The following is a 25,925-nucleotide window of genomic DNA, read 5'->3' on the forward strand; positions in this document are numbered from 1 at the left end:
GGGCTTTTAGTATTTTCAGCGATGTGCAGCCTGTATATATCTGTGTACTATACTAATATTTTCCCATCAGCAATGGTAGCGCTTCCCTTTTCAGTTCCCTTTCATAGTTGCAAAGAGGAAAACAGCCTGAAATTTGTCATTGTTCATGATTTGTTTATTTATTAAACTACAGCTATTTCCCCCCCAAAATTATATCAGTTACAAATAATAAGACCCATTGGCCCAGTGTGAAATATTTTTCATTGTCTAAGGAGTACACAACACTCAACCTCCACCAATTAAAATTATGTTCTATTGGAAAAATAACACTTAACAAGAGCGTCCGTTATGTATATAATATTGTTAAACAATGGAACAAAACAATACCAGTGTATTGAATACATTTTGTTAATGAATATTACTCAGTGTTTGAGTACTTAGCATAGTAACATCAGGCTGGGTTTACCCAGTCTATCTGCCGGCAATTTGATTTCGCCCTGCAGCTCAGGCAGGAAACCTGTACATATTTCTATCCTGCTTCTGTAACAAATTTGCGGGAACCAATCACAAACCGGCTTCTCCACCTTGACGGGTTTAACATAATGACAGATAGAGCAGCGATGGATCGTTGGTCTGATTGGTTGAAGGACTATCCAATTTCGTACAGGGTCATTTGAACTATGCCCATTGATCACGCCTCTTGTGCAGTAGAAAATACAGAGCAGACTCCCCAGACCAATGATCAATCTTAAAAGATTGAGCTTGGTCTGGTGATAGCCAAATAAATAGTAGCATGGACACTATTGTAAAGTTAGACTTGAAAGATCAATGCATATTTACTACCAAATTATGTCTTAAATAAAAAGCTCTGTAAAGGGTTTTGTAAGGAGTGCGCAGGTTTGTGTTAAGTCTTTGAAAAACTCACAGTAGTCAGTTGTTCCCTGAGGCGTATTCTTCACCTGCTGCTTTGCATGGAAGATTTACAAGACTTAAGTTGAGCTACATTTAAGTTTGAGACAGACGATTTGCATGCATATGAGGCAGGCACACAGGTGAGTCTAAGAACACCCATTCATCTTTTCCTTAGAAGAATGTGTTGTTTTGTCTTTGTTGTTCACTAGGTTTGAAACGATTTGGAGATGGCTGTGCAGTCTTAAAATCCCTGAAGAATTGCAGTGTTTCTTCTGAGCTCTTTTCATGGTTTGCCGATGTCCACTTTGATTTTGGTGTAGAGTTGGTCTTTCTCTGTATTTATCACTTCGTATTTGACTGATATGATGCCATCCGTGTTCATTGTCTGTCGTGTGTGAGAAATTCTCTTAAATCTATAATAAAGAGATACAGCTTTAGAACACCATTCAATCTGTCTTGTATTTATGCATGTCTACAATCTTAAAAATAAGTGTTGCCTACAGAGATGCCATAGAAGAACCATTTTGGGTTCCCCAAAGAACCTTTCAGTAAACAGTTCAACAAATGTTTTATTAGTATGAAGAACATGTTAATACTCAAACGCAGGGGTGGGACAAAATACTGATAGGGAAATATATCGTTGTCCTTTTTCATGAGTTACGAGAATCACAACACTGGTGCCAAATATCAATATTTTAATTAATAAAATAAGGCACTCTAAATATATTTCCCTGCTCCCAGAGTTGCTACTTCATGGCTCCTCAAGGTAGCGCTCAACACATGAATGAGGGAAACGTGAACATAAGTTAACTAGCCTAAAAATCCTAAGAAAGAGGCGCCCCAGCCACGTTTAAATCCAAAGTCTGGAAAACCTGCACTTAACCCTTTCAGGGGCATTTTGTTTCCTTAGTTAGACAGATATCGTGATGTATCATCAATATATTGATTATAGCAGAATTGCTGTATCGTGATATTATCGTATCGTGAGCCATGTATTGTGTATCGTATCATATTGTGAGGTACCTTGTGCTTCCCACCCCTAATCAAAATAATATTTTTTCCCACCATAAATAACCTTTTTGTGCATTGGAAACGTTCCATTTATGTTAAAGGTTCTTCACGGAACCATCAATGCAATTTAAAGAACCATTGTTTTAAAGAGTGTATATAGGGTGAATTCAGGTTGATTGGGACACTTTTTGCCATTGAGATGACTGGGAAAAAGTGTCCAATTCAACCTGAATTCACCCTGTGTGTACTGTATGTGCGGAAGATTACCTCTGTGGGTTTGGCTCATTTTTCTTGTCTCTCGAGTGACGAATCATTCTGCATTTCCCGATGTCTCCACTCGGCCTTGATATTTTCATGCCTTTAAACATCAGCCTTCAAAGAAAATAGCCATCATTAAATATCTAGTAGTCATGAAGCTCTAGACTCATTTATATGCAATCTGCAAGCAATCACATCATTAACACATGGCACAATGTGATTGGCCTCTGCTGATCCTGCAGCCAATGGGATTGCTTGCTCAACATTTAAATAGTCTGGTCCAGTGTTTGCTGTAGGCTAGTCCTGCAGCGCGCTATTAAGGCCAATTGACACTGCCCAGACAAACGGAAACAAACACCAACAAACAAGTTGGCTGTTGGATTTAAAATTTTATGAAAAATTTGTTCACACTACCCCAACAGACACAGACAAACTCAAGCACCCACGGAAATGGTCGAGTAGCACAAAACTTACTGGACGCACACTTTCAAATGACTTTCCACGACCCAACAAACGCAGATTGAACATATTCAGTTGGGAAAACTCCGACCAACGGCAACAGATGCCGATCCAACCACTTATTCAACAAATGCCAACAGACTTGTTTGTTGTCGTTTGTCTGTGCAGTGTCAATTGGCCTTTAGAGTTCCTCTGAAATCCTCCACCTCCCCCAGCTCAACCTACCTAAATCTGCTATAGGATGTATGTGTATCCATGCAGTAGCAGCATATCTTACATGCTCACAGCAGCTTGTCTGTGTATCGATTAGCAGTAGCAAGTCCATACTTGCTTTGACAGCATGCTTGTTCGTTGGCCAGAGGAGAACTGGCCCCCCGACTGAGCCTGGTTTTTCCCAAGGTTTTTTTCCCCCTCAATTCTGTCACCTGATGGAGTATATTTGCCACTCGCTGCATTTGCATGGACCCAAATAATCTGATTGTAATCTGACTCGTAGCACAATCGGAGTAAAAAAGTCACATGTAACCACGTCCATTGGAATGAATTGGCCAGATCTGATTACAACTTCATGCGGATTGTAAGGGGTGGTTTATTCCTTTTGTAATCCGATCGAGAGGACACTTGATCGACACTTGATCGATTTGAAAACCGAAACTGGGAAGTGCTGCGTATGTGCAATGACATAGAAATAGCGCACTGACGTATGTGACGAACGTTGACAACGTTCTGGCGAAATGAGTCGGAAGTCGCAACGTTCTATTTTAAGATATACGGACCGATAATGTGGAAAAACAATGAAAAAATAGATTTTTCTTTTTTTTAGCTAATTTCAAAGAACAGACATTCAAAAATAATCTCCAAAGTTTCGTAGTCCAGATAATTGAGTAAAGGTATTTAAATGACTATTAAAGTTGACAAAGTTTTTCTAAATTCGCTGGAAATGAACATTGCTTTTCTCAACTCCTATCGTCACTTTGGAGGATTTCCCTATACTCCAGGTATCCCCTGAAATGTCACTATCTCTGCTCTCCGAATATGGAGTTAAATGTTGTGAAAGATGCTGGAATCTAGCGCCGCTTCCATATAATTATGTATATACATATATATCCTACTTAAATTCATAATCAAAGCCTCAATCAATATTCATCCTCCTATATAATTATTATGACTTTAATGATTCTTTCCAGTTATGATTTTGATTAGTCAATAGGACCCATGATTGTTTCTCCCTTTATATTTTCTAAAGTTTGTATTTGGTCTCTGAGTGGTGACTGAGGGTCTGTCCTGGTGGTGTGTGAAACACTTGATTTCAGAACATGTTGTCGTGTGTTTGGATTTTGGAGGCATCACACGCCTCCAACTCGACAGGAATGCAGTAACAGGGATTGCTCATTTAGCCCGGCTTCCAGAGATGAAATATGGATTTGTCTTTCATTTTATTTTTATTTAATTTTATATTTCCTTTTACTAAAACACTAAAGAATTGGCCTGTCTGTACCTCTCACTGAGAGAGAAGCACATACTATCAGAATGTTTTGGTGAAGTGTTTTGTTGATATGTAGTTAAGACTCTCCAACCTTGGGAGAGCTGTGATTCTAGGGATCTTTTGTGTGTGTGCGTTGCATGATCTGTGCAGGCCCAATATTGAAGATGGACATTTTCTGCGCCTTTCTGCAACCTCCGAGGTCAACAATGATCTAATTCTAGTGATGGGGCGACAACTAGTCTACCTAGTTTAGTTATATGCTCTGCTGTCTTTCCTTGTGTGGAAATTTACCGTGACTGTGCATTTTCTCTGAGCCAATCAGAATAATTCAACTTGCAGTAATGACGTGGTTAGACCTTGAAAACAGTATAACTGTTCAGAAATTGTATGTACGATAGGCGGAGGCAGAGAGACTGGTAGAGGGAGCGCGGCCTACGAACTTCTTGTGAGACTTGAAGCTGGCTTCTGCTGATGAAACTGCAAACTATTCTTCAGTAAATGTTTCTTTAATTAATTTAACTCCTGACTCTTGGTCTTCATTTTTCACAACTGGTCCTGGGTCCTAAGCTGTTACAACAACAGTTGTATAGAACCAATCAAAAAGCTTAGAAACATACACAAACAGTGACACAAACGCTGAACGTTTGTCAATGGGAAGCCCCGTTTCAGACTAGCAGCGCTCTGTGTAAACAAGCTAGCAGATCTCCTCAGAAAGATTGTGCAATACTGTTTAGCTTTGTTTACTAAACGTCTGTTTGGGCCATGCAAAATTACGGAATTAAATTCGCGTCTAACATGTTTAATAATAAGTGTTTATCAGTTAGGGGTCGGTCGGTCGGTCTGTCTCTGTCTCTCTCTCACACACACACACAAATGTAGCACCTCTGTTCAATCTTTCTGATGTTAGTAAATATTTGTAAAAGTGCCTTTTAAAATATTATTTAAAATACTTTAAAATAATTTGAGCTTCAGCCTGGTTTAATAGCATTTATATATATACAAATGTCTTTGGTCAAATTAAGCTGTAAAATAAATAGTTTATCCCTTTTAAATGCAATGGATTTTGAAAGATATTAACAAAAAAACGGGCAAAAAAACATTTAAAAGCAATTTTTCTCAGGTTTTCAATTAGAAAAAGAGGCCGGACGACCATAATTCAAATGGGTATATCTTTAAAACCATTCAAGGTATGACTTTGACTAGGGTACCATTTTAAAGCTTATGGTCCTCTTTCCATTGGTACTTTGACATTTTTAAATTTGGGTCACTGTGACTCAGGTCACGTATGATGCGTGGAACGAGTTGTTCTTCCTGTTGAATAAAGTGTCATAAATGAGTGTCCTGTCACTCTGAAATTCACTTTCAGGATTCGAATAAGTTTTGGGAGGTTTTTTCCAAGTATGGCCCTATATGACTTCATTAAGGGCAGAATTCCTTGTATGGGCGCTTCTTCCGGATGAGCGCGTGCATCAACCAGCGAATCATTCTGCATTTCCCGATGACGAATCATTCTGCATTTCCCGATGTCTCCACTCGGCCTTGATATTTTCATGCCTTTAAACATCAGCCTTCAAAGAAAATAGCCATCATTAAATATCTAGTGGTCATGAAGCTCTAGACTCATTTATATGCAATCTGCAAGCAATCACATCATTAACACATGGCACAATGTGATTGGCCTCTGCTGATCCTGCAGCCAATGGGATTGCTTGCTCAACATTTAAATAGTCTGGTCCAGTGTTTGCTGTAGGCTAGTCCTGCAGCGCGCTATTAAGGCCAATTGACACTGCCCAGACAAACGGAAACAAACACCAACAAACAAGTTGGCTGTTGGATTTAAAATTTTATGAAAAATTTGTTCACACTACCCCAACAGACACAGACAAACTCAAGCACCCACGGAAATGGTCGAGTAGCACAAAACTTACTGGACGCACACTTTCAAATGACTTTCCACGACCCAACAAACGCAGATTGAACATATTCAGTTGGGAAAACTCCGACCAACGGCAACAGATGCCGATCCAACCACTTATTCAACAAATGCCAACAGACTTGTTTGTTGTCGTTTGTCTGTGCAGTGTCAATTGGCCTTTAGAGTTCCTCTGAAATCCTCCACCTCCCCCAGCTCAACCTACCTAAATCTGCTATAGGATGTATGTGTATCCATGCAGTAGCAGCATATCTTACATGCTCACAGCAGCTTGTCTGTGTATCGATTAGCAGTAGCAAGTCCATACTTGCTTTGACAGCATGCTTGTTCGTTGGCCAGAGGAGAACTGGCCCCCCGACTGAGCCTGGTTTTTCCCAAGGTTTTTTTCCCCCTCAATTCTGTCACCTGATGGAGTATATTTGCCACTCGCTGCATTTGCATGGACCCAAATAATCCGATTGTAATCTGACTCGTAGCACAATCGGAGTAAAAAAGTCACATGTAACCACGTCCATTGGAATGAATTGGCCAGATCTGATTACAACTTCATGCGGATTGTAAGGGGTGGTTTATTCCTTTTGTAATCCGATCGAGAGGACACTTGATCGACACTTGATCGATTTGAAAACCGAAACTGGGAAGTGCTGCGTATGTGCAATGACATAGAAATAGCGCACTGACGTATGTGACGAACGTTGACAACGTTCTGGCGAAATGAGTCGGAAGTCGCAACGTTCTATTTTAAGATATACGGACCGATAATGTGGAAAAACAATGAAAAAATAGATTTTTCTTTTTTTTAGCTAATTTCAAAGAACAGACATTCAAAAATAATCTCCAAAGTTTCGTAGTCCAGATAATTGAGTAAAGGTATTTAAATGACTATTAAAGTTGACAAAGTTTTTCTAAATTCGCTGGAAATGAACATTGCTTTTCTCAACTCCTATCGTCACTTTGGAGGATTTCCCTATACTCCAGGTATCCCCTGAAATGTCACTATCTCTGCTCTCCGAATATGGAGTTAAATGTTGTGAAAGATGCTGGAATCTAGCGCCGCTTCCATATAATTATGTATATATTCAGTTGGCAACGATTCAGTTACATCATACCACCAATCTGTTGCTCACTTTATTAAATGGTGTGAGGACAGCCATCTTCTCCTTAATGTTGCTAAAACTAAGGAACTCATTATTGATACACGTCAAAAACGTTCTACCTCTCACTGCCCTATTACCATCAATGGCCAGGCGGTAGAAATTGTGGACAGCTTTAAGTACCTTGGCATTACCATGGACAATAAACTAAGCTTTGATCAACACATCATGGACATTCATAGACGCTGCCAACAAAGACTCTTTGTCATACGTAAACTTAGGACTTTATCAGTTAAACCACACTTTTTGCTTCGTCTTTATCATAGTATCATTGAATCTATCCTTCTTTACTGTGCCACTTGTTATTTCACCATGCTCTCTTTGACCAACAGAAACAAGTTACTTAAAATTACCATCACCTCTTCAAAAATAATTTGTCTCCCAACTCCCAATTTGTCAGCTCTTATTGACACTGCTATCCTTCGTAGAGCAAATACTATTATACTAAATCCTAGTCACCCTCTCAACTCATGTTTCACTCTTCTTCCCTCTGGCCGCAGATACAGACAGCTGCCTCATAAGAAATCACGCCTAGGAAAGAGTTTTGTACTCTCAGCTATAAGAGCACTGAATTTAAATAATGTATAATTTCAGGTTTATACAGTCTTTGCTGCTGATGCTATCTTTGTTTGTTTACTTATGTGACCAAAATATGTGTTCTGTGTATTCTGTAGGTATGTTGATGTTATACGTGTTGAATGTTGTTTCTGGTACAGTCTGTGGAAATGAATTTCCTCTACTGAGGACAATAAAGAATAAATAAATCTAAATAAATAAATCTAAATCTATATACATATATATCCTACTTAAATTCATAATCAAAGCCTCAATCAATATTCATCCTCCTATATAATTATTATGACTTTAATGATTCTTTCCAGTTATGATTTTGATTAGTCAATAGGACCCATGATTGTTTCTCCCTTTATATTTTCTAAAGTTTGTATTTGGTCTCTGAGTGGTGACTGAGGGTCTGTCCTGGTGGTGTGTGAAACACTTGATTTCAGAACATGTTGTCGTGTGTTTGGATTTTGGAGGCATCACACGCCTCCAACTCGACAGGAATGCAGTAACAGGGATTGCTCATTTAGCCCGGCTTCCAGAGATAAAATATGGATTTGTCTTTCATTTTATTTTTATTTAATTTTATATTTCCTTTTACTAAAACACTAAAGAATTGGTCTGTCTGTACCTCTCACTGAGAGAGAAGCACATACTATCAGAATGTTTTGGTGAAGTGTTTTGTTGATATGTAGTTAAGACTCTCCAACCTTGGGAGAGCTGTGATTCTAGGGAGCTTTTGTGTGTGTGCGTTGCATGATCTGTGCAGGCCCAATATTGAAGATGGACATTTTCTGCGCCTTTCTGCAACCTCCGAGGTCAACAATGATCTAATTCTAGTGATGGGGCGACAACTAGTCTACCTAGTTTAGTTATATGCTCTGCTGTCTTTCCTTGTGTGGAAATTTACCGTGACTGTGCATTTTCTCTGAGCCAATTCAACTTGCAGTAATGACGTGGTTAGACCTTGAAAACAGTATAACTGTTCAGAAATTGTATGTACGATAGGCGGAGGCAGAGAGACTGGTAGAGGGAGCGCGGCCTACGAACTTCTTGTGAGACTTGAAGCTGGCTTCTGCTGATGAAACTGCAAACTATTCTTCAGTAAATGTTTCTTTAATTAATTTAACTCCTGACTCTTGGTCTTCATTTTTCACAACTGGTCCTGGGTCCTAAGCTGTTACAACAACAGTTGTATAGAACCAATCAAAAAGCTTAGAAACATACACAAACAGTGACACAAACGCTGAACGTTTGTCAATGGGAAGCCCCGTTTCAGACTAGCAGCGCTCTGTGTAAACAAGCTAGCAGATCTCCTCAGAAAGATTGTGCAATACTGTTTAGCTTTGTTTACTAAACGTCTGTTTGGGCCATGCAAAATTACGGAATTCAATTCGCGTCTAACATGTTTAATAATAAGTGTTTATCAGTTAGGGGTCGGTCGGTCGGTCTGTCTCTGTCTCTCTCTCACACACACACACAAATGTAGCACCTCTGTTCAATCTTTCTGATGTTAGTAAATATTTGTAAAAGTGCCTTTTAAAATATTATTTAAAATACTTTAAAATAATTTGAGCTTCAGCCTGGTTTAATAGCATTTATATATATACAAATGTCTTTGGTCAAATTAAGCTGTAAAATAAATAGTTTATCCCTTTTAAATGCAATGGATTTTGAAAGATATTAACAAAAAAACGGGCAAAAAAACATTTAAAAGCAATTTTTCTCAGGTTTTCAATTAGAAAAAGAGGCCGGACGACCATAATTCAAATGGGTATATCTTTAAAACCATTCAAGGTATGACTTTGACTAGGGTACCATTTTAAAGCTTATGGTCCTCTTTCCATTGGTACTTTGACATTTTTAAATTTGGGTCACTGTGACTCAGGTCACGTATGATGCGTGGAACGAGTTGTTCTTCCTGTTGAATAAAGTGTCATAAATGAGTGTCCTGTCACTCTGAAATTCACTTTCAGGATTCGAATAAGTTTTGGGAGGTTTTTTCCAAGTATGGCCCTATATGACTTCATTAAGGGCAGAATTCCTTGTATGGGCGCTTCTTCCGGATGAGCGCGTGCATCAACCAGCGCGAGAGCAAGAGCACGCCCATCATCAACAAGCTTTGTTCGAGTTACGTAAGCCGTTGCCAGCGCTGTCATTTCGTTTTTAGCCCACACAAAATCAACAATGTCACTAAAGAAGTGTGTTTTTAGTTGTGAGGGAAAGATAACCTTGTTCAGCTTCCCAAATAACCCAGCGTTAAGGAAACAGTGGATGCAGTTTGTTTTTCCGGAGCAGCAGTTCTGCAAGTGTGTGTGTGTTTGTTCTCAGTCACGAGTCGAAACCGCAAGGGGTGAGTGAAATTGCATCAAATGTATTGTTGGCAATTGGTGCGTAAGTGATATAATGTAAACAACAAAAATGTAAAGTGAGTCGAAACTTATCCACCTTATCCAGGGATAAAGCCATGATGTATTTTGTGTGTGTGCTCGTGTCTCTTTAGCTCTGCACACTGCACGAGCTCGGCTGTTTTCGGAAAGGATTGGTACAGCGTATGTCTTTTATAAATATGATAAAACCAAAGACTCTTCGGAGATATGAAGGATGCAATAGTACTCTATAGGTACTCAAGATTAACATGTGACTGGCAGAAACAGTGTGTGTTATGTACCCTTTAAATCCAATCAGAAGCTTGTGAAATATAGACACGCACATCAACCCGATCACTTTATTTAGCGTTCATGTAAACTCTACGTTCGGATTCATCAATCTGAATTATTCACTCAGATTGAAGCAAAAAGTGCCATTAAATGGAGCTAGTGTCGCCTCTGGCTTGCTTAGTTGGGGACAGTTAATGTTCAACAATATTCTTGATTTGACGGCACTGACACTATTGGATGAGAACTGAACTGAGCTGGACGATGACATCACTGTTTTCTGCAGAGCTGCTTTATAGATTAAATTAACTCATTTAATATCTTTTATAACGGAACTGAATCAACACTGAACTGACTTCAGCTGAACAATAAAACTTTAATTTTAAGTTATTGTACAGCCGAAATGAATGAATTTTCCTGTTATCACTGTAAAGCTGTATAAAGTGCTGTATAAATAAAGGTGACTTGACTCTATTCCACCAAGTCCAAAAACATTAACATTTTCATATTCAATAACGTGCTAAAACTATTTTGAGAGTTGTCATGATTGAAATGAAAGCAAATCATAGGTTATAAAAAACAAGAGCATTGCATGTTTGTCTAAATGATCTCATATATGATAGGACAGAATTTGTAATGAATAATAACAGTTATTTTCCTCACCTGTTAAAGATGTCATCATCTTCTCCTCCCCAGCCCCAGTAGTTATTAGGAAAGCCATTAATCCTTTGAAACTGCTGTTTACTCATTGCTGATACACCCCCAAAATACTGTTTATATGGCAACCTGTATTCAAACACAATTGTTGAATGAAAAATTGGTCATGGTGACAATGAATATATACAAATAACCATACGTTTGTGCAAATGAGAACTTCCTATTTATGATTTTGGATGTCATAATTAAGGCCCGTTTACACCAAGTATGAAAACTATAAGGATAACGATAAAGATATAGTTTTAAAAATTGTTAAAATTGTAAAAATAGCTGAGTCCACACCACACCTATAACAATAATGGCACAGAGAAACAATATTGTTGGAATCACTTTTTTTTCTAGCTGATGAACAATAAAAACATTGACAGCCAATCAGAATCCACCCAACTTTAAAGTTGACATAACTGCAGTACTCGCTTAGAAAAAAACAGAGTGATATTGTCTGTTAGTTATCGTCATAGTTATCTTTATACTGTCGCTCTTGGTGTGAATTTGATTTTACTGGAAGCATTTTTAGAGAATATAAAGAGAAAACAGATATACAATTGGGTGTGTAATTGATGTTTGTGATTAAAAAGCAGTAAAAATAGTAATATTGTAAGTGTTTTCTATGTGAACATATTTTAAAATGTAATTTATTCTTGTGATGCAAAGCTGAATTTTCAGCATCATTACTCCAGTCTTCAGTGTCACATGATCCTTCAGAAGTCAATCTTATGCTGATGGTGTTCAGAAAGATTTCAATGTTGAAAAGTCGCTGCTTAATATTTTTGGGGATACGTTGTTTCAGGATTCTTTGATGAATCCAGAAAGAATGTCATTTAATTTTTTTAAATATATTTTTTTGTAACATTACATGTCTTCACTGTCTATTTTTATCAATGCTTTTTTGATTGATAAAATAATTTCGTTAAAAAAATCTTACTGACCCCAAACATTTGAATGGTGTATATGTCATGCTTGTATCTGCTACAGTCAGCAATGACAATTATAGCTTAAATATGACCAATACAAATTTGTTTCCATTACAACTCTTTAACTGACATGCCCCCAACTTGAAACATAAAGGCTTAGAGAAAACTAGTTTTATTGTAAATAACAGTATGATTGTGTAATTTGTAAAAAGAAGAAAAGCAGCATTCCTTAGTCAAAGAACCTAATTGTCATGAGAACTAAACTGTGGTCAAAGATTGACAACACCTCAGGTTCTAGGAACCAAATGGCTTTGTCTTCATATAGGTCAACTAAACCACTCTGCTATCTGACACCTTTTATTCATCCTTTGTATATCACTAAAAATGTATTCTACACAAACTGGAGATTTGTTTGTGCTTTACACAATTGATTTCAGCATGGCAGCTGATGAAAATATATTTTGAGGCTACATATTGTGTGGCCAATGGCTGATCTTTACACTACAACAAAGACAAATGGGGAGAACTTATGCCTGGAGCTTAATTTTAAAATGAGTTGATTAAATATTTCCTGTGTAAACATCATACAGTAAAAGGAGAGTAAAGAGAAATAAAGATCTGAGTAATGTCACATGAGTTTGCAATTAAAAGGCAGGGAATGAATTTGAAAAATAAAAATAATTTCTAATGAAATTCTTAAAAGACTCGCATGACTGAAAATAGCTTCCAGGGAGTGTTACAAAAATGACTGTCATGTGAACCAACTTGCCTTTAAAAGGAACCCTGAGGCACTATCATTCAAAAGTTTGGGGTTGGGAAGATTTTTTTAGCTCACCAAGGCTGCATTTTTTGGGAATGACTTAATATTGTGAATTATCATTGCAATTTAAAAGAACTGTTTCTATTTGAATATTTTTTTTTTAATGTAATTTATTCCTGTAATGGCACAGCTGAATTTTCAGCATTAGTACTCAAGTTTTCAGTGTCACATGATCCTTCAGAAATCACTCGGTGCTCAAGACATTTCTTATTGTTATCAATGTTGAAAACAGTTGCGCTGCTTCATATTTTTATGGAAACCATGATACATAGGCTACTTTTCAAGATTCTTTTAAGAATAGGAAGTTCAAAACAACGGCATTTAATTGAAATACAAATCTTTTAATATACATGCTAGCTGAATATAATTAATAATGCAGCATTTCACATACTGTTACGTCCCGAGGGACATTTGGAGTATTTTGGGGGTTTTCCTGTTTTCTGTGAGGTTCCTTTCTGTCTCTTGTCACTTTAACAGGTGGCGTGCTGATTGGCTGTCTGACCTGTCAGTCAGTCCTGATGACGTGATTGGCTGTGCTAGTTTGAGGGCGTTCTCCTCATAGATATCCATAATAAAGGCTAGTTGTCTTACGGCGGAGTCTCTAACGTCATCACCGGCGGCCATCTTGTCACAGACAGGGCTCTGTTGTACCTGATGATCTGCATGAACACAAATACTCTTATCTCACTGAAATCTTGACGGATTTACAAATGATTTGGTTTCTTACAAACGTTATTAACGTGGCTATAATTATGGATGCTTGAACAAATTATGAATAATTTTTCATAAGTATGCAGTGTCATAACTACATCTCTGACGTTTTTAACAAACCAAACAGTTTGAAAATCGGCAGAAAATTGAGCAAGTTATGGTTATTTAAAAAGTGCAAGCACCCATGAAAACAATGTTACGAGTGAGCGAGCTGCCTGTGACAAGATGGCCGCCAGGTGCGGACGTCGACCTCCATTGGCCAGCAGCGTGCACGAGACATCTAGCCTTTATTATGGATATCTATGGTTCTCCTCATCTCATCCGATGATCAACACCTGTGGAATGCATTATGCGCTTCTTAAGGGACGTGCTGTCGCACAGCAAGAGAGACTGCTTTTTTGTTCTGATTCTGTTGTGTTACGTTTGTTTCTGTTCTCTTTGTTTGAACTCTCTGTTGCCGTTTTGCTTTTTGTCATGTTGAGTGCCTTGTTCAGTTACCCTTTAAGACTTCTCATGTGAGAGATTTGAAGTTTGACATTTAAAGCGAAGCCAATCTGGATGGAGAAAAGGGGCTAGGTAAGATGCCACGTGACATACATGGGCACACTCAGGAACGTTGATTGTTTAGACACACTAGGTTAGTGGGTCTGTGCCACACTCTGTATTTTTCTGTTTGACAGATAGTGTAGGGAAGTTTAAGGCGTCACAGACGCTGAAGACTTTTTCTTTGCTTTCTTTTCTTAGCTTAGGATTAGTTTGAAACCGTTTAGTAAGACTCTTTTGATTATAATATTTTAGTTTCTTTGGCACAATCCAGTTTTACCTTTGTTCTCCCCAGATCCTATTTTTATGTATATCTGTTTTTCTTTATATTCATTGAGTTTATTCATTTGTGGTTAATTATTGGGTTCTATATTTATTAAATAATTGTTTAAATCGCCGTTATTTGTGTGATCTCGTTTTTCTCATCTCGCACCCAGTGGTCATTACTGGTGGTAACCAGAACTGGGTTTAAAATGTTCCCCTCCTCAATCCCTAGATTGTTAACAGCCATAGGAGGGTCGTAACATACATAGAACCAAAGCAACATAGTGTTATAGCAACATGTGGCATTTCCTCTTTGTGTGGCTTTAATTTCAAAGATTAATTTCTTGTTCCTGGCTCTCCTGTTTCAACTTCTATTGTTCATGACTCTTGTATGGTGGTATTAGTTAGTTAATTAATTTAAATATAAACATAAATATAGATTTTAAAAAATGAACATTCGGCCATTAATTACTCACCCTCATGTCATTCCAAACCCGTAAGACCTTTGCTCATCTTCAGAACGCAAAATAAGTTATTTTGATGAAATCGGAGAGCTCTCTGACCCCATATAGACAGCAATTTAATTAACACTTTCAAGGCCCAGAAAGGTAGTAAAAATATTGTTAAAATAGTCCATGTGACTCCAGTGGTTCAACCTTAAAGGAACATGCCGAATTTTTGGGACTTTAGCTTATTCACCGTATCCCCCGTATCAATGATATTACGCAGCGCAGCACTATTTTCAGGCGCTGCGTAATCTCATTACACCTGCTCCACCCATGGTACAGCAGCAAAGTTCCTTGATTATTACGCAGGAATGAGAGTATAGTTCCAAGCCATATCGGTCTAGAAAATTCAAACTTTGAATTTTTAGTAGACAATGTTACTATACACATCACAACATGTAAATAGGAAAATGTTGGCGTTATTTTAGAGTAGGCTAGATGGAGCCATTTACTTCCAGTCTTTGTGCTAAGCTAGGCTAGTGGTGGGTGCGTCAGGCAGAGTTATGGCACGCACAGAGATGAGACTGGTATGTATGGACTTATCTAACTCTGAGGGATACGGTGAATAGGCTAAAGTCCCAAAAAGTCGTTGTGTTCCTTTCATTTTATGAAGTGACGAGAATACTTTTTGTGCATAAAAACAAACATCAATGCATGTGATGATGTGGGATCTGCACTGTTTTTACAACGTAAACTGCGTAGGAGACTGACACAGACTAGAACGAAATTGTTGAATAAAGTCGTTCTTTTTGTTTACTTTTTGTGCACAAAAACATTCTCGTCGCTTCATAAAGTTAGGGTTGAACCACTGTAGTCATATGGACGATTTTAACAATGTTTTTCCTATCTTTCTGGACCTTGAAAGTGTTAATTAAATAGCTGTCTATGGAGAGGTCAGAGAGCTCTCGGATTTCATAAAAAATATCTTAATTTCTTTTCCGAAGATGAACGAAGGTCTTGCGGGTTTGGAACAACATGAGGGTGAGTAATTAATGACAGAATTGTAATTTTTGGGTGAACTAACCCTTTAAAGGGTTAGTTCACCCAAAAATGAAAATTCTGTCATTAATTACTCACCCTCATGTCGTTGGACACCCGTAAGACCTCCGTTCATATTCGGAACACAAATGAAGATATTTTAGTTGAAAGCTGATGGCTGAGAAAGGCTTCACACAGGCCTCCATTGGCATTCAGTACATTGACACTTCCAAGATCCATGAAAGGCACTTAAAACGTCGTTACAAAGTCTATCTCACCACAGTGGCTCTACAATAATCATACAATGCGACGACAATAGTTTTTGTGCGCAAAAAAAAATCAAAATAACACCTTTATCCAACTTGTTCTCGACTTCCGTGTATGCCTCCACGACGCATGCGCGAGAATATGACGCAGATCCGGCGTTCGGACATATGACCCAGAAGCGATTTGTTTACGAGCAGAGGAAGACGCGCGTGTCTAAGCTGTTGGATTCTACATTGATCGTGCTTTAGGTCTCGGCGTAGTGCTCAAAATGGGGCTTAAGTGTGTATTTCATCGATTCACGAACACCGGCGCTACGTCATATTCTCGCGCATGCGTCGTGGAGGCACACACGGAAGTCGAGAACAAGTTGGATAAAGGTGTTATTTTGATTTTTTTTTGCGCACAAAAACTATTGTCGTCGCATTGTATGATTATTGTAGAGTCACTGTGGTGAGATGGACTTTGTAACGACGTTTTAAGTGCCTTTCATGGATCTTGGAAGTGTCAATGTACTGAATGCCAATGGAGGCCTGTGTGAAGCCTTTCTCAGCCATCAGCTTTCAACTAAAATATCTTCATTTGTGTTCCGAATATGAACGGAGGTCTTACGGGTGTCCAACGACATGAGGGTGAGTAATTAATGACAGAATTTTCATTTTTGGGTGAACTAACCCTTTAAGTCATTAGCAGTGTCAGTTGATTCCTGCCCTTTATCAGCAAGAAGATTTACATTACATTACGTAAGATTTTCTTGGGTTTACTTTAGACCATGTCAGAGCAGGTTATATTAAAATGCACTGCCCTGCAATCAAATTCTTTATTCAAATAATCCAGGGACAATCTTCATAAAAATAATTTAAATATTACCCATCTTTAGCCTAACATAACAGGATATTTAATTTATGTAAACCTTGAATTTGCGACCTGTGCTTGTCTTTTAAGGTCATTTGTTTTTAGGTAAATACATTTTTCAGGAACTGTTTTTTTTTTGCCTATAATCCAGACACCACTACTGTCCTACTAAGTTTATGGGTGAAGCTTCATCTTACCTAAAACCGAACTTGTCCATGGACACCGAGAGGTGGCGCGGCTGGCTGGAGCACTTGTAGGTGTTGCGGTCGTCCATAGGGATGATGTCTACATCACTGAAGATGAAACAGTCATAATCGTACTCCTTTAGTGCCTCTACGTAACCCACGTTGAGCAGTTTCGCCCTGTTGAATGTCTCCTCTCCGTCCTAAACACACAACATAAAGCACGTTTACATTAAATCTCATGATATGAGGAAACATATCTATGTTTTGGGCAGGAATGTGAAGTTCACATGTAAACTGTCCATAGGTTTTATGCAAAAAAGATTGCTTTGAAATTGATAAGCCCTTAAAGGGGTACTTCAGCGCTGGGAAGATGAATGTGTCTTTAAACTGGGTCATTTATGTAGTAGAAATTATTTTTGAATTTGGTGCCTTCTAGACTGAGAAAAGACAAAACAATTATTTTTGTCTCATGTGGATGAAAGACAACTCCCAGAATGCACTTGCTTCGCTGCCCTACGAGGCCACACCCAAAGCCACGGCCACTGGTTATCACTTGCCCACCATGACACCGCCCCACCATCGTTTTTATTTTCATAGTAATAAAATAATTGTTCAGTTAGGGAATAGACACTACAATTAAAAACTGAACGTGTCTTTTCAATAAAGTGTGAGTGAGCCGAACGAACGTCCCGGCGCAAATGCAGCAGGAGTCAGATTTCATTCATCACGAGAGCGTTGAGTTGAGCAGAGCTGAGGTAAGCGCGGTAGTCATTCACGACGCGTGTCCAGTCTGGCGCAAACTTTACAGTTCATGCCTATGGAAGCTTAACTTTCATAGGAATTAATTGAAAAGTTGAAACACTCGCTTTGCTCCGCACTGCTCCATTATGAATGCCCGAGCCGAGCGGCCGTGCGCATTTACATTCTGTGAGTGTGATCCCACCCCTATGGGCGGGTTGAAAACATGCGGAACTAACTCCTTCTACTGGCTGTATCTCTAGCCTCTGGCCAAAAAATTATTTGATGACGCAAAATGACGATAACTGACCTAATCTATGAACAATCAAATCCTTATACTGAATGCCACTAAAAATAGATAAGATACATACAATGTATTTTCATTCAAATTAACTGAATCAATAAGCAGGACCAATAAGTTCAAACCTAATAGCCTATTATAGACAGATTTCCTCAAATAAAAGTTAGACTATATACGCCAGCACGTTACGGTATTGTTGTTCGTTACTACGGCAACCACTTACGTGTCAGGGTTTGAAAGTGCGTCTCATGTATGAAAATGATCTTCTGTGCACATGACGGGCGACAATAATACCGCAAGAAAGGCCTGACGTGTACTGACAACTGCATTATTTAACCGCATTTTCTTCATTACAATCATAAAGCAAGTGTCAAGTAAATTTCATTCATAACGTTTCTACTTCAAGTAACATGAGTGAGAGTTCATACTGGAGTGAAGCCGTTCTCATCATGTGATGTGATTGGGGAAAACATTTCTGGGGGCGTGGTGAGCTCGTACCAGTGGCGTGGGTAATGAGCCGTTGGAAGAACCATCCTACGTCACGATGACCTACAACGTCCAATAGGAAAATTCAACTGCAGTGGCCACCGTTCAACCTTAAGAGGGCAGCACTCAGACGGTTTTACACCATATATTATAAAATTAAAACACTTAATACCCAAATGTCAAAACATTTACTCGAATCAATGAACAGCACTAATAAAGCCTCAGTCTTGCAGATCATTAACTAAAAAAAGTTGGTTTAGTTACCCTTTAATGCTAATCACTGAAGTAACCCTTTAATGACTACAGCTAAATCAATCAATACACAAATACAGTTGTGGTCAGAATTATTGCCACCCCTGGTAAATATGATCAAATATGGCTGTAAAAATAAATCTGAATTGTTTATCCTTTGATCTATCATTCAAATTAGCAAAAACCTAACCTTTCGTTGAAGTAAATGAATGGAAAGTCGGGGGAAAATCATATTATGAAATAAATGTTTTTCTCCAAAACACGTTGGCCACAATTATTGGCACCCCTAGAATTTTTTATGAGTAAAATATCTCTGAATATATTCCCATTAATATTTATTTTTTTAGCACACCAGGTTGACTAAGAACATGGAATTGTCTAGCTATGACGTCTTGTTTCACAGGAGTATAAATATGAGGAAACACAATGGCCAAATTCCCTTAATCATTCATCACAATGAGTAAAACCAAAGAATATAGTTCTGATGTGCAGCAAAAGATCGCGGAGCTTCACAAAATTAGAAAGTGGCTTCTATTGGAAATTCCCATTTCCACCATCAGGGCAATAATGATGAAGTTCCAATCAACTAAAGATAAATTTAATATAAAGATTAAAAAAAATAATAATAAAAAATAACGAATCTGCCTGGAAGAGGACGTGTGAATGGAGCATGAAAATAGGGCTGAAATAACAAAAAAAGAAACATAGAGGAGGTGGCTATGTACTGATCCATATATTAGGTGAAAAGTTTTAAATTAATTTCAGAATCTCTTATTTGGTACGTCTCCCTTTTGATTGAATGGCAGCAGCAATTAAGACGACAAGAACAAAAAGATGTTACGAATCTGCCTGGAAGAGGACGTGTGTCTGTATTGTCTTAATGCATGGCGAGGAGGAACGTTTGAGTGGACAAAGACTCTCCAAGGATCACAGATGGAGAATTGCAGAAATTAGCTGAGGCTTGGGGCCAGTAAGCCTTTAAAAAAAATTGAACAACCCCTACATCACCACATGTTGTTTGGGAGGGTTTCAAGAAAAATCCTTCTTGCTCATCCAGAAACAAACTCCAGCATATTCAGTTGTCAGACACGGCTGTAAATTCAAAAGGGACCTGGTTATGTGGTCAGATGAAACTATAAAAATAGCTTTTTGGCAGAAAACCCACCAGATGTGTTTGGTGCAAACAGGAATAAAAAGTACCCCATGTCCACGGTAAAAATGTTGTGGGCCTATTTTTTTGCTGGAGGTCCTGGACATCTTATTCAGATACATGGTATCATGGATTCTAGCAAATACCAACAGATAAAAAATCAAAACCTGACGGCCTCTGCCAGAAATCTTATAATGGGCCGTGGTTGGATGGTCCATCAGGACAATGATCCAAAACAAACATCAAAATCAACACACAAATGTGTCACTGAGCACAAAATGAAGCTTCTGCCAAGACCATCCCAGTTCCCTGACCTGAACCCTATAGAAAATGAGTGGGGTGAACTAAAGAGAAGAAGCACCAACATGGAGCTGGGAATCTGAAGGATCTGGAGAGATTCTGTATGGAGGAATGGCCTCTGATATCTTGTCAGGTGTTCTCCAAACTCATCAGGCATTGTAGGAGAAGACTAAAGAGCTGTTATCTTGGCAAAAAGAGGTTGCAAAAAGTATTTAATAAAAGAGTGCTAATAATTATGGCGGACGTGTTTTGGAGAAAAGTATTTATTTTATAATGTGATTTACCCCCCACTTTCAATTATTTTACTTCAATGAAAGGTTAGATTTTTGTGAATTTTTTTAAATAAAAGATCAAAAGGATAAACAATGGAGATTTATTTTTACAGCCATTTTTGATCATATTTACCAGGAGTGCCAATAATTCTGACCACAACTCTACGGGCACACACGCAAAGAAAAAGAGCACATAAGCATGTAACTCTTAGTCTGCATGGAAGTTTGCATGCTGATTTTCCTGTTAACAAGGTGAATGGAGCATGACAATGGGGCTGAAATGACAAAAAAAAAGAAAAGAAACAAAGAGGAGGTGGCTATGTACTGATCCATGTATTAGGTGAAAAGTTTTAAATTAATTTCATCTTATTTGGTATGTCTCCCTTTTGTTTGAACGGCAGCAGCATTTATGACGACAAGAACAAAACCAAATGTATACACAAGCATTAAAAAGTTTGAAGTCAGTACATTTTTTAAAGACATTAATATATTTATTTAGCAAGAATACGTTAAATTGATAAAAAGAGACATTTATAATGTTACAAAGACTTCCATTTCAAATAAATGCTGTTCTTTTGAACTTTACATTCATCAAAGAATGCTGAAAATGTCTGTATGAAAATGTATCACGGCACACCTACACACCACAGCACATCTGTTTTCAAAATTGATAATAAGAAGAAATGTATTTTGAGCAACCATCAGCATATTAGATTGATTACTTAAAGATCATGTGACACTGAAGACTGGAGTAATGATGCTGAAAATCCAACTTTGTCCTCACAGGAATAAATTACATTTTAAAGGGGTGATGAATTGAGAAATCAACTTTCCTTTGAGCCTTTGGTATATAAAAGTTCATCGTGATATAAGAATATCCTGTAAGTTTCAGAGCTGAAAACATCCTTGTTAGTCAAAGAAAAGCTTTTATAGACACCAGGCCCAGAAAACGAGAGATCTCACAATATTTCGACCATTGACATAATAGGACGCAGAAGCACCGCCTCAAGCCCGCCTACCAACTCGTGGAGCTAAACGGGTCGCTACCGAGCAACAAACGTGCCGGTTCCAGCTCACGTGCGTAATTCTGTAAGAAAATTCTGTCATTAATTACTCACCCTCATGTCGTTCGACACCCGTAAGACCTCCGTTCATATTCGGAACACAAATGAAGATATTTTAGTTGAAAGCTGATGGCTGAGAAAGGCTTCAGACAGGCCTCCATTGGCATTCAGTACATTCAGACTTCCAAGATCCATAAAAGGCACTTAAAACGTTGTTACAAAGTCCATCTCACCACAGTGACTCTACAATAATTTTACGATGCGACGACAATAGTTTTTGTGCGCAAAAAAAAATCAAAATAACACCTTTATCCAACTTGTTCTTGTCTTCCGTGTGTGCCTCCACGACGCATGCGTGAGAATATGACGTAGCGCCGGGGTTCGGGAATCCATGAAATGCACACTCTAACCCCATTTTGAGAACTACGCCGAGACCTAAAGCACGATCAATGTAGAATTCAACAGCTTAGATACGCGCGTCTTCCTCTGCTTGTAAACAAATCGCTTCTGGGTCATCTGTCCGAACGCCGGATCTGCGTCATATTCTCGCGCATGCGTCGTGGAGGCACACACGGAAGACAAGAACAAGTTGGATAAAGCTCACAAAAACTATTGTCGTCGCATCGTAAAATTATTGTAGAGTCACTGTGGTGAGATGGACTTTGTAACGACGTTTTAAGTGCCTTTTATGGATCTTGGAAGTGTGAATGTACGGAATGCCAATGGAGGCCTATCTGAAGCCTTTCTCAGCCATCAGCTTTCAACAAAAATATCTTCATTTGTGTTCCGAATATGAACGGAGGTCTTACGGGTGTCGAATGACATGAGGGTGAGTAATTAATGACAGAATTTTAATTTTTGGGTGAACTAACCCTTTAAGTGAGTAAAACATGTTTTTTTTATATGTGTTAGTATTGCATTGTTACAGATCATTTGATATGTATTGATTACATACCTTAGCACAGGCTGGAGAAGGTGTTATTGGTTCATTCGTGATCAGACTCGGACTTGTAACGCCAGTGCTCGCAAAGGCCAACGTCCCGGGGCTATGTGCTTTTCAGACGGTGTGTGTGTGTGTGTGTGTGTGTGTGTGTGTGTGTGTGTGTGTGTACGGTTCGTGGTTATATTCACTGATAATCGGGCGAAATGATACAGAAAAAACATTCCAATCAATCGCAGGTGGATGAGAGATAAATCATTGTGTTTGTTTGATAAAGATATTTTTCGAGCCCTGTGAACGTTTCTCCAGATGCTTTCAAAACAATTCCTCACGTGTACTGACAGGGAAGCGGAAACTCATTAAATATGCAAATCTTATCCAATCCTAGCCGTGGGCATTTACTTCCAAGTCTTCAGTGCGGCACGTCCATCAAAACCGACCGTTTTTTCAGAGAGCCTCAAAAACATGCAGAAAATAACCTATTACTTATTCATTATGATGTTTCTGAATGTAAAAAACACGCAAACGTCATAAGTTGACCTCAGACAACAGTATAACATTTTTTTAAAAGTTCATGACACCTTTAAAACATATTAACATAGAAAACAGTTATTTTAAACTGTAATAATATTTCACAATATCACTGCTCTTGCTGTGTTTTTGATCAAATAAATGCAGCCTTGGTGAGCATAATAGACATTAAAACATCTTACTGACTGACACCAAACTGTTGAACAGTTGCGTTTATTTCAGATCCCAGACTGACCATTCTTAACATAGCAGTAGCCTGAGAGGCATTTCAGTCCCAATCCAGCACCAAATATCCAAAGTTAGGTTTTAAAATGTACTTATAAATACATAAAAGTATCTACATCCAAATAAACAGGCCTTTGTTCTATGTTCTATTTATGTTGGTGTTCAGAGGTTACATTCCTCTTTTTCGCTTTCATTGTTATTGCACAGCAAATTTCAAAGCAGTCAAATGTCAAACCAAACATATAATCTATGCAAAGCAATGTCACCACATTTCCATACTTCAAGGAGAATGTCTCCTTAAGAAACGTCAAACTATCTATCTGTCTAACAAGTAAATCTACTGGAGGTTTGTGTGGTGACAGGTGAGATTATGTGGATTTCAGCTCATTGCATTGATTTGTGTGTAAAGTGAGTGTATCTAAGAACCACATATCTCTTTTCCACCCTGCTGAGTAAGATGGAGTACAAGTAAATATAGTTTGTGAGTGCTGTACCTGTTCTATGACATAAATCCCATAATCAAGCTGCTGTCTCTGTAGGATGGGGTGAAGATGGTGCAGCCAATACTTCAGGTGTTCATCTCTTTTTCTGAATGGGATGATTAATGCCACTTTTTGCAGAGCCACACAATCGCTGGGTTTATACCTGCCGCCCATCACCAGATGTGGATTGTCTTTACGTACCATATCCAAATTCACTAGCTCCGAAAATTCAACTCGCATTGGACCCACTGAAAGGGGAAAATGAAGAGGAAGGGAGCATGAAAGTGAGAGAAAGTGGGGGTCAAAGGGTTTGCGCACATGAAAGAGGAACAACATGAAACAACAGTTTACTTCCTGTTTCAAACAGGCCACCTTCCTTTCCTTGTCTCTTTTTCTCTTAGTCACTCTAATAATTTTCTCCAGCTTTCTCTTTTACTCAAACTGATAAAACGGTAAAGCTTTGTAATAATATATATATATATGTGTGTCACCTAACACAGGAACATATTTTTTAAAGATGATGATAAATAACATTTTGTAATATTTACAGTAGTTCGTCTGTTAGCTTCAGAGTCCTCTGTATGCTAAATGTACACCTAAAATCTTTTAGCAGGCATTGATCACATTTTAAAATAAAAATGTACAATCTTTCTCTTCTGGAAAAGAAATATTGATGACTCATCCTGCACTACACATATTTTCATCCAATCAGATTCTTAGAATTAAAATCATCTAAAACAAGTATTTCGTTTATGATAAAAAGTATGACCTATAAATAAACAAAAAAGGAACAAATCCTTATATTTGTCCAACACAAATTTACAGTTTTAATAGTTAATATGTCAACAAAGGAAATAGAAAGAAAAAAAAACATAGCTCGAAACTTGCTAAATGATTTAGGAGACTTGGCGAAGACATAAATGCAATATATTGGATATATTGATAATGATATATTGGATATAAATCCAATAACACAAATGTGAGTTTTCTATGTTCAAAACATTCTGAACATGACGTAAATTCAAAATAATCCTCTTCTGAAAAATATTCATTGGGGCAAAATTTATGACAACTAGTCCCCATCTCGATGTGAATGTAACACACACACACACACACACACACACACACACACACACACACACTCACTCACACACACACACACACACACACACACACACACACACACACACACACACACAACAGTAACATGAAATAGCTACTTAAATAGTTTTTAAGTTCACGAAAACTTACCCAAAAGTGGTGATGTCTCAGGACACGATTCTGTAGGTTCTTCTACGTCATCTTTACTTGCGTTAGTATTGATCAGTTTATTCATATATGTTTCTGCTGTCCAATTGTCATTCAGGACGAGAAGTGCATCTATTCGGTTAGTTTTTTGTGAGGTAAAAAAATGATTCGTGAATTTTGTAGGTGACTCTGTTAAATAAAAAAGCAGTGCAACGATGAGGTGAACTCCGCAGACACACACGAGCACGACGTATGATTTAGTGAAGAAACCCACATTCAACAGCACCGACTCCTGCATTCTCACAAAATAGCCTTATGGGAGACCGCTTCATGTACGAAGAATAAAACTCAGTAAGAAGTCCTTCATCGGATGATCCTTTTCATGAAACTTTTTATGATATTGATCCCGTCTGGCCACTGTTAATCGTTGTTTTTCAGGCATTGGGGAAGAGCCGTCTTGAAAAGCGAAGATCCACTGGAGACAGCGGTGGGCGTTTCTAGTGCACTTACTAGGAAAAAAAGGCAACGATGAGCTATACCTACACCCACACACACATTCATAGTGTATGAGTGTAATTAAATATAGGCAAAGAAACCCTGAAAAATAAAAGAATAGAATAGAATAGGATGTGTGTTGGCTACTTTGTCGCATTAATATCAAACTAAGTGGAATTTGCATAGTACCTTTTCTCAGAACTAATTTCACTTTTCAAGTTTTTAGGCTACCCTCAAGTTTACACAGGTGTAATACAGTGTAACCACGTGTGTA

General features: G+C 38.1%; 1 protein-coding gene across 1 annotated transcript; it reads right to left on the reverse strand.

Moving 5' to 3' along the window:
- Positions 1-135: 135 nt before the first annotated feature.
- Positions 136-25,642, reverse strand: b4galt1 (UDP-Gal:betaGlcNAc beta 1,4- galactosyltransferase, polypeptide 1). Its single transcript, XM_079811684.1, has 6 exons — positions 25,160-25,642; positions 23,921-24,156; positions 17,180-17,367; positions 11,074-11,196; positions 2,170-2,274; positions 136-1,304 (listed from the first exon to the last, which is right to left on the reverse strand). Exons 1-6 carry the CDS (start codon positions 25,452-25,454, stop codon positions 1,175-1,177), a joined length of 1,077 nt encoding a protein of 358 aa, XP_079667810.1. The 5' UTR covers positions 25,455-25,642; the 3' UTR covers positions 136-1,174.
- Positions 25,643-25,925: the final 283 nt, after the last annotated feature.

This window comes from Gobio gobio (genome assembly GCF_949357685.1).
Source record: "Gobio gobio genome assembly, chromosome: 3".
NCBI lineage: Eukaryota > Metazoa > Chordata > Actinopteri > Cypriniformes > Gobionidae > Gobio > Gobio gobio.

What these genes read in the sequence shown, in the direction of transcription:
- b4galt1 (XM_079811684.1), bottom strand. Translation starts at nt 25,454, where the DNA reads ATGCAGGAGTCGGTGCTGTTGAATGTGGGTTTCTTCACTAAATCATAC. An exon ending in TGAGACATCACCACTTTTGG is followed by an intron (nt 24,157 to 25,159) that starts GTAAGTTTTCGT and finishes TTCCCCTTTCAG; the next exon opens with TGGGTCCAATGCGAGTTGAA. An exon ending in GGATTTATGTCATAGAACAG is followed by an intron (nt 17,368 to 23,920) that starts GTACAGCACTCA and finishes TTGTGTGTTTAG; the next exon opens with GACGGAGAGGAGACATTCAA.